Here is a 10,134-nt window from a genome sequence, read left to right as displayed (position 1 = left end):
AAAGGTAGGCAATATAATAAAGGTAGGTAGAATAACTTATTCCAAATAAATAATTATTCTTGCTAAAGAAAGTTGTTCCATTTTCCCCTAATCATTACATGGAGCTCTTCCTTAGGGTTGGCAAAATGGGCCAATCCGGCCCAACCCTCATTCAACCCGAAAAAAACGAGCCGGGTTAGAGTTGGCTCCAAAAAAAAACGAGCCAGAAAACCCCAACCCAACCCGAGTCGGGTTAGGGTTGGCTAAAAAATATGGTTCGTGGGTTGGCTTGAAAAAATAGCTCGCGAGTTGGCTCGAAAATTGTTCGTGAATTGGCTCGTTTTCAGCTTATTTAATTGACCCTGTAATATTAATGCACCAACTATATGGCTTCCATTAGCTTAAACAAAGGGTTACAAAATGAGAAATAAAAGAAAAATATTTTAGTTTCAAATTTTCTTCACAACAAATTTGCATCAACATCTAGAAACAATCAGAACCACTTGCTACCAGGTGGGTAACATATTTGAACCAAACAGAGTCAGCACAGCCTAACAATATAAATATGGCAGGACGTGAGAAGATTAGGGACTTAAGTTTAGAGAAGGAAGAAAAATGATGACAACATGTGTGGATTTTGTTCATTTTTGTATATTATATTTTGTATTTTTCTTATTAAAAAAAAAAAAAAAAAAACTCAACCCGCGAACTGGCTCGTTTGACCCGCAGGTTTGCTCGTTTTTTCACGGGTTGAAACTAGCCAGGTTGGCAGCTCATTATTGCCAACCCAACCTGGCTCATTTTTTGCGGGTTACTAGCCAACCCGCGTATTTGCCATCCCTACTCCTCCTCATGCCTTGTCTCCTGATTTCCCATTTTTTTCTGCTCTACGATTAAAAATCTTGGTCCAACCAAACCTGGTCTGCTTTTGATTCTGATTCTGATTCCCAGTATTGCTTTCAGCATTGTGCTCCACTCTTAACTCATGCGGCTTCTGATTCTGATTAGTGCTCTGCGCATCATGCTCCACCCTTAACTTCCCGTAAGGTGCCTTATTGAAATTAGATCCCAACCTTCCCAGTCTTTCTTGTCCTATGATGATTGCTGTTTCCATCATATATTTGTCAGAAACTGGGACATTCTTTGAAACAATTGATGCCTTCATTTTCCCCCAAGATTTATTCAATCTCATAGCGTCTTGCTCTATCTTCCTCATTAATGCTTGCAATGCAGGATCGTTATATTCTTCCTCCAAGGATTCCCCGTAGGAACGCTGGCATTTCAATAGAACAGTGTTTACCCTTTCCCCGAAGGCTTCGTTGCTTTTCCAAAATCTCCACACAAGTGGATCTCCTTCTTCTAGCTCGAAGCTTCCCCAATAGCGACGGCTTGGAGCTTCAGCTAAATTTTTAGAAGTGTGACATTCACATTCATCTAGAATAATAGGCATGTTTATATTGATGTGCAACATCTCATGGCCTTTTGTCTTCATAAGTTGTGCCCGTGCTGTCAATAATTCTACCACCAATCGGCCTAAATTTTGAATTTCTTGTTTCTGTACATTCTCCATCAACATGTCTAAAACCTGTGCCACATCCCACACAAATTCTTCTTGTTCTTGCTTTAAGCTTGCCCCATAGGCAGAGGCTGAAGCATCCTCTTTAACATCATCAGCCTTTGCATTCCTCCACGATCTCAATATTACATTTGTAACAGAGGCAATTTGATCTAATTTTAAAAAATTCAAGTACTGGCCAAATATTTCTAATAGATCCAAACTTTGTACATGTCTTATTCTCTGTTGTGAATTTGTTTTTGGAACCAAATGCGATGGTGGCATGTTCTCTGTTGAATTGGGAGGATCGAATCTGATATCATCTGTGATTGTTTCTTGCTTGTACACATGAACTCCCCAGCGTCTCAGATTCAACCGTGATTCATATTGAACCTGAATGGCCTTCCAATCATATCCGAGATTTGCATCAAGGCCCTGCCACTCTTCTTCACTGAACAAAACTCGTAGATCACACAATAACACATGATTTTCCCCAACAGTGAAATAATGGTTAGCTCTGCTACATATTTCTTGCCCGTCAATAAACAAGTGGAGGCCAACAGTGTGGGACTGATCAGCTGATACAACTCCAGGCAGGAATTCTGAGTTATTCATCTCTATCTTAACATTCTCTTTGACTTCCTCGAACACAAATGCTAAAGCAACAACAGGGAACTTTCGGCGAGCCCAGAAAAGTGGAATATCTTCATTGCCAACAGAGTCAAACCAATCTGGAACTTCTGTTTTTGGCATCACAACTTGTATTCTTTGGATCTCCTTACAAACCTGTGACATCAAAAAGATAGTAATGGGCTGCTTAACCTATTAATAAGGCAACACTTCTAACTCAATACATTAACCAATAACTACATACTTCAGTTATTAATTTTTCAGCAAAATTGATAAAAGGTATAACATGAGATATGACTCAAATTAAAATATTAAAAAGGGATGAAAAGAGGATGGTCATAACAAAAGAATTGGATATCTTATTAGAATGTAAGAAAAAGGAAGAGGGCGAGCCTGTGGTAAAGTTGCTGTTGTGTGGCTAAAGGTTACAGGTTCAAATCTTGGTAAAAACCTCTTTCAAAAATATATTAGAATGCAAGAAAACGGAAATAATGAAAAGCAAATAATTTACAGGAAGATACATAAAAGGAAAAAAAGAGATAAAAACATACACTAAGCTATTATTTTACCAAAGAATAAATAATAGCATTATGTGAATAGTGGAGGATGTAGTGAAACCTTAGACCATAGCATGCTTGATGCCTCTGAAGTTAAGGATCGACAGTATCTCGCATCTACTTTCTGAATACTTAAGGGAAGTTCTGGAATTTCCATAAGATTCCTGCAGTAGCTCACATCAAGACTTTTCAAGGGCAAAGATTGTGTGATACATTTTGGGAGGAATACAAAATCATTATGCGATACATCCAAGTATTCCAATTTTGGAAATATTTGAAGAATTATGCAAAGATCTTCGCATGATAGATTAACCTCGCTTAGATATAGTGCCATTAATTTTGGGCAGCCATTTGCTACTAAATGGCTCTCTTTGAACCTTTTAAATGATTCTCCGAGTTGAGAACTTCCATCCATTTTTAACTTGACAAGTTTTGGCAACAATAAAAAGCCTCTTGATAGATCCTTGAGTGCTTTGCAATTTGACAAGTCTACATACTCAAGCCCAGTCAGGTAACAAATGGACCTTGGAAATTCCTTAATAGCAGTATTTATCATGCAAATCTTTAATGGCTTATCCATCTTTCGCATTACTTCTGGGAAGTCTTCAAGTCTTTTGCAAAAATTAAATGAAAGCACTTCGAGAGATGGCAAATACATTCTTGGCACAAAACTTTTGAGCATGGTGCACTCTGATGCACTTAAATACACAAGATTCGGCATAAATCCAATGGATTTATCAAACTTATCCAATTTATGGCATCTGTCAAGTGTCAATATTCTTAAATTTTTTGCTCCAGACAAGTCAGGTATTTGAGTTATGTATTGACACTGGGAGAGATTGATGAATGTCAAATCCTCAAATATCTACGAAACATAATATATTTATAATGATTAGGGGCATATTCAAATATATTTAATTTTAGCTCATGCTAACGACAATTTTGTTACGTATTTAAATTGAGAGAGAATGAAAATTTATGTACCTGAAGTGGCTTTTTCAATATCAAAGGACTATGAGATAACTTGAAGTCAACAATTCTTTGAGGATAAAAATCAGCTGGAAAAGACTGTGATGGGAACCCCATCCAATCAAGTAACCGTAAACTATTTGACAGATAACTAGGTCCTGTTGAAAATGTTGTGTTCCGAACAATAAGAATTCTGAGGTTCCTCATATTCTCGAAGGAAGTATTAGTCCAATGGTCTACTTCTTCATGTCTAGGAGGATGAAGCATTATTCCTTCAATTGTACTACTTCCCTATAAAACACATTCAGAGAATAACAGCAATTACATTTGCCGTATTAGAAAAACATATAAAGGTATAAAAACAAAGAGGAGGTTAAAAAGGAGGATTCTTACTGAGTTTCCTTCGAGTACTTGGAGAACGTCTTTATAAGACCATAATCTGCTGCGGTTACCGGGGCTTGATGGTGACTCCTTCCTAACAATCTCTCTACCCATGTCTTGTATTAGATCATGCATATCCAAGCAGCCATTTTCATCAATAGTTATGAGACATTTACTGACAAATACTCGAATAGTTGGAAAGAAATCACAAGCCTCTAGTATCCTTTTAACATATTCCCATCTCTCTCCTTTGAAGAAGCAAGCAATGTCCAAGAATATTTTCTTCTCTAATTCAGACAGACCATAGTAGCTTATTTCTAGTATACCTTGAATCTCAGCATCTGGAACCTTCCTATATTTGCCCAATTCAATTTCCCATTCCTCTACACTCCCATCCTTCAAATTGGATCCTATTACTCTTAAAGCCAATGGAATACCCTTTGCATAACTTACTGCACGAGTAGAGATATCTACAAAGTTTTCAGCAGGCCTTCTCATATTAAAGGCATACCAGCAAAAGAGTTCAAGAGAGTCACGATCATTTAGCTCCTCCATTTTATATTTCTTAATTCCCACATCATGATTATCTAGCACAGCTTCATCCCTTGTTGTTATAATGATCCTGCTACCAGAACCAAACCAATCACATCCTCCAGCCAGTGATTCCAATTGTTTCATCGCATTGACATCATCCAAAACCAGAAGAACTCTTCTATGGCCAAGCCTGCGTTTGAGTTCAATACCTCCTTTAAATGCACTGCCCACCATGGTTTCTGTCTCCTCACCCATCTGAGATAGAAGTTCCTTTTGGAGATCCTCCAGGCCTTTAATGCTTTTTTCTGATTTTTCTCTGACATTAACAAGAAAACTTGCAGCACCAAATTCATGCCTGATCTTGTTATAGATACATACGGCAAATGCGGTTTTGCCAATTCCACCAGCTCCATAAATTCCCAACATGCGAACGGTATCATTAGACCCAATATCTATGAGTGACTTCACCTGTTCAAAGTGAGAATCAAGTCCAACTCCGTGGTTTATTTGTAAAGGCGCTGGAGCTACTTTAGTCAATGTGTCTTTAACAATCTTCTCAATAAGCTCAGATTCAAACCTGCAGGAACATAATACTCTTCCTATTTCATTATAGTACTGAAAATAAAAAAAAATAAAAAATTACATGATTAAAATCCTGTACTGACAGAATTTAGACTCTAACAAAGACCTCACTTGTTACAAAAACATGATTAAAATCTTCCATGTTCCCCAATACTTATCAACATATAATAAAAAAAATATCAGTCATGCCCAACACATTAATAACAAATTAACAATCAAAAGATTTGTAACTTGGAAACAGGTGAAGGGATTCATAAATAACTTACGAATCGTCCTTGCAATGTTTTCCGCTTATGTCGCATACTCTAGTCAAAGCTGACCTCCATGCTTTCACCTTTTCCGAGTCTTTTCCGTAGGTCTTTTCATGTTCAGTCATGGCTGCTTCATAAGAATTTCTTTGTTTCCGTATATCTGATGGTTCCACTTTGTAAAAAATTGCCGTAACATGTTTTCTCTTGTTGTCAATATACTCAGTGATCTTGGCTAGTTCATCAAGGCAACGGATGGAAGATGCATAGTTTTCACAGAGCACAACCATTGACATTCTGGACTTCTCAATTTCATCATCCCCTATCCTCAGTTTTCCCTGATCCCTAAAGGTGTTGATTCCTTTATCAAGCAAAGCTCGAACGAGACGGTCAACCAATGCGTTGCTGCTTCCGCATCTAAAACTAAGAAAAACATCATAGCTGAAATCTGAGGATGTTGCATCATGATTTGCCATGATATTAATGAGAGTTGACTAGAGACTTTTGCAGAGCGTAAGCTTGGGAGATTGGTATAACTTCACGCGTCTTATATGATTGAAGCATGGGTCTTTAATATTTAAATACTCATACCAGTGGGCCACAAATGAACCAAGCAGCTAGATGCTGTCGAGTTCGCAGGAAATGGGAAATTAAAGAAGAAAATAAGATCACAAGTTTTTTTTTTTTCATTTTATATATATATATACTCTGAAGCATGGACTCGTCAATTTTGGAAAAAATTGTGTGCGGGACACCAACACATTCCTTAATGCATTCTACACGTGGTCAATTTTTTAGAACATGTTGACTAAAGGGACACGCGATTTTAACCGAATCCAACACGCGATCAACATATTTGGACACCTTTTGAAACACGTTTTGGCATTTTTTTTTAAAAATAAAATAAAAATTACAATTTAAAAAAAAAGTAAAAATATTTAATAGAAAGTAAAAAGTTTAGAACCTATGTTTCGTGTTCAGTCTTATTAACTCTTCATCACGATGCCGCTGCTACTCTTTTCGTCATCTTCGACTCCGACCTGTCGTCTCCGACTCCTCTTCGTCATCTCCGACTTTCACCCAAAATTAGATTAGATCCAGAGGTTACCTCATCCCAATGTTCTCTGAAATGACTTGAAGTACACTCAAGTGAAAAAGGGGAACTTATCCTTTATATTGGGTACAAGATTTGCGATATTATTTGTGGCTGATAGAAGTCGTACAACTTTGTTTTTTTTTTTTTTTCTTTCTCTTTAAATGTAAGTCCCATTTCATTCAAAACAAGCATCAAACTTTTGTCTTGCGCCTACCACCCTGTGCACGAGAGTTATTATCTTGCCCAAGCTATTCAAATTAGTTTGGACCGTTTTTTAACTCACCTAGTTTTAGTTCCGTTGGATATACTGACAACAAATTAAATAAGAGATTAATGTATCTGTAAGACATTTCAAACACATAAATACAATTTATTTTTCTCCTTTTGAAGTTACGTGACTTATTATAAGTTGTTATACGTATTAAATATAAACTATATTATATGATATAAACAGAAACAGCGAAAGACTTAATTTACGAAAATACGAGCTAACTTTTTCTTTTCTTTAATCCTTTTTCACATGATATCACACATTTCATACTTCTCCTAATTTAATTCTTATTTGACGAAGACGAAAATCAGGCAGAGTAACCTCTGTAAATTGGACAATTGGGGATTTGCAAATCTCACTCTCAAGGGTTCCTGATAGACAGTTTACATCATATATGCTTTTAGAAATATCAGACATTTATAAAGGACCATATACTCATCCATGGGCGCATGCATAACTTGGCTCTGTGCCACTATGTCTAACAGCATACATATCCAACAGGTAATCATATAACTGAATACTACATCGTAATATAAACAAGTCTGAATACGCAATTGTACATGCATCAAAGCAGAAAACATGTTCAAATCATATACAGGCCATATACAAAATAAAGGATCAGACATCATGATCCAAAATAATGGAATATGAAGCAACGTAAATATACTCCAAAATGGCAGTAGCCTACAGCTACTCAAAAATCCGGTCTGTCGTAGCACCTCTTGTAACACCCCGTTCTAGAACCGGTTTGTTAACATTACGTATGGCATTAGGCGAAGTTATGATAACATATATTTTGTTACACTTATTTGTTACTCTTGATTAGTATTTTTAGGATTTATTTGAATAAAATAATGATTGTTAGAGTTAATTTAGGTTTTTAGTTTTTAATTGGGTTTAATTTATTTTCGTCAGAATTTTTCAGCTTTACGTTACTTCTGTATTTTGGCCATATCTCGGTCCATAGTTGTCGGATTGACTCTGTTCTTGTTGGGTTTTTCAGATAACACAGAGAGCTACAATTCTTATGTAGAGCTCTAAGCCCAATTCGGACTAGAAGCTGGTCGATTTCGAACACCAAGTTGGACGCGTTTTGCTGAAGTTTTGTTTGACTATTGGGCTTGTAATTTAAATTAAAACCCAATTACTTAAGTGGCCCAAAGCCAAGTTTTATTGTTTCATTTTATTTTATTCGGTTTTTTTTATTTTATGTTTGGGCTGGAGCGATGAAACCCTAGCCGTCCTGCGTGACGGCTATTTAAAGGGGACTCTAGGAAACCCTTGGTAGTCAGTTTTTACAACAGAGAAGTTCTCTCTGAGTTTTTATTCAATTGCGTTCTTCATCTTTTTTCTTCTTCTTCTTCTTATTTTTTGAATTATGTTTACCTTAGCCATGCGAGGCTAAGAACCTTTTAATCAACCTAAGGGTAATGGATTCCATGGATTAGTCTTGAGGATCTGCGTTTATTTCAAATCAATTTTGTTTCCCTTCCCAACTCAGATTGATATCGTGCGATCGTGGATATTCAATCTGAGGTTCGCGATTGCGATTATGGAAAGGGATTAATCATCAGATTTAATGATTAGGTTGATTGACCCTATGACCTTAAATCAAGCGGGCTGATACTCTGCGATTGTATGAGTAGAAGCATCGTCTTTGATCAAATGCTAAGCGATCGCTTAGAGAGGGTTGTCAATTGGAAATAAGGATTCTGATCCGATTGACAAATCAATCACGATTCTGATATCTTCTTATCCGAGGAAAGACGTCCATGGAACCCAAACCTTAGGTTGGTTATTTTTAATTACGAATTTTTATTCCAAATTTATATTCTGCCTTTTTAATTATTGAATCAAAATCCAAAACTCCCCTTTTAGTTTTCTGTTCTCATAAGCGATTTTAACCAAAACAATTTCCTTGAGAGACGACTTAGGGTTTCCACTTTACTGCAAATTTTCTGAACCCTAAAGAATTAATTTTTAATTTGCGCGAGTTCGACAGCTCGTGTCAAATTTGGCGCCGTTGCCGGGGAAATTGCATTGGTCTAAATCGTTTTCTGATTCTTGATCATCTTCTTTTTCATCTTCATATTCTTTTTCTTTAATTTTCGTTTTTGTAAAAAAAAAAAAGCAAAAAAAAAAAAAATCAATCAAAAAGAATAATTTTGTGGAAATCGGTAAAACTTCAGTTTGAGCGATTGGTTCCAGGACGTATCGGGTATTTCTGAACTTGTTCAACTTGCTCTGATCGCTCTGAAAATTGGTGAGCTGAAGGAGATGATCATCCCTGTCAAAAGTCGTGAGGCTGTGCCTCACGAATTAGGCCCTGGTTTTGCCAAATTCCTTTGTTTACTATTTTATTTTATTTTTCGAAAAAAATTTATTTGATTTTTGAGTCCGTATGGTCAATTAGAGTTTAGGAGAGTTGGTCCCATAGTATTCTGAGTTCATTTAGTATTTTTTATAGATTTATTTTTGCTTCTGTTTGCTATGAATCCAATTTTTCACCCTACAGATGTTTGTTCTTCCTTTCCAGACAGCGGTTTCCAAGTTGATCAGTCTGTTGCTGCAGTTTTTCCTGCAAAGCCACAATACCAGCAGATGCAGCAGCAGCAACAAAACAATCATTTCTCTAATGCATATAATCATGGCTGGAAAAATCATCCAAATCTCAATTGGAATCAGAACCAGCAAAGTGCACCATTCCAACAGAGGCAGCAGTTTGCACCTTCTCAACAGAGGCAAAATTTTCAACAATTTGCACCTCCACAGCCAATGCAGCAGCAAGCCAGTAGCGATGATCCTTCTTTGGAGGATTTAGTGAAGCAGATGGCAACTATCAATCTGCAGTTTCAGCAGATTACTGAGTATTCCCTCCAGAATCTGCAAACACAGATTGGCCAGCTTGCAACGTCAATGAGTCAAAATCAACAAGCAAGTGGCAGCTCCCTTCCATCCCAAACAGTTCCAAATCCAAAAGGAAGCGGAAATGTGAGTGCTATTACTCTGCGGTCTGGCAAGCATATGGAGGAGCCAAACCTCACTGCTGCTGAGTCATCTAAGGGAAGTGACACTAGCTCCAAGAAGCAGAGCACTGATACATCTGATCATCTTGTTTTCTGCATTGATGTGATAGATGAAGTTGTTGAGGATTTTTCTCCTGAATTCCTTACTGATTTTTCATCTATTCATGGTTCTGATTTCTGTGATTGTAGTGATAGTCAAGAGTGCATTGTGTGTGCTGAAATAGCATCACATCTTTCTGGTTTTAACGATGCACTTATTGATGAATCTGATTCTGAGTGTGAATCTGCATTTTCTGAATTGCCTGC

At 36.9% G+C, this 10,134-nt stretch overlaps 1 protein-coding gene across 1 annotated transcript; it reads right to left on the bottom strand.

The window, feature by feature from the left end:
* Positions 1 to 633: 633 nt before the first annotated feature.
* Positions 634 to 5,911, bottom strand: LOC133286492 (TMV resistance protein N-like). The gene is made up of 5 exons (XM_061483909.1): positions 5,454 to 5,911; positions 4,084 to 5,182; positions 3,706 to 3,981; positions 2,783 to 3,586; positions 634 to 2,320 (listed from the first exon to the last, which is right to left on the bottom strand). Exons 1-5 carry the CDS (start codon positions 5,909 to 5,911, stop codon positions 830 to 832), a joined length of 4,128 nt encoding a protein of 1,375 aa, XP_061339893.1. The 3' UTR covers positions 634 to 829.
* Positions 5,912 to 10,134: the final 4,223 nt, after the last annotated feature.

This window comes from Gastrolobium bilobum, unplaced genomic scaffold, assembly GCF_033153095.1.
Source record: "Gastrolobium bilobum isolate Gb01-03AN ecotype WA unplaced genomic scaffold, APGP_CSIRO_Gbil_v1 utg21582, whole genome shotgun sequence".
Taxonomy (NCBI): Eukaryota; Viridiplantae; Streptophyta; class Magnoliopsida; order Fabales; family Fabaceae; genus Gastrolobium; species Gastrolobium bilobum.
The sequence above is the reverse complement of the archived record's forward strand: the minus strand, read 5'-3'. Positions and strand labels throughout refer to the sequence as shown.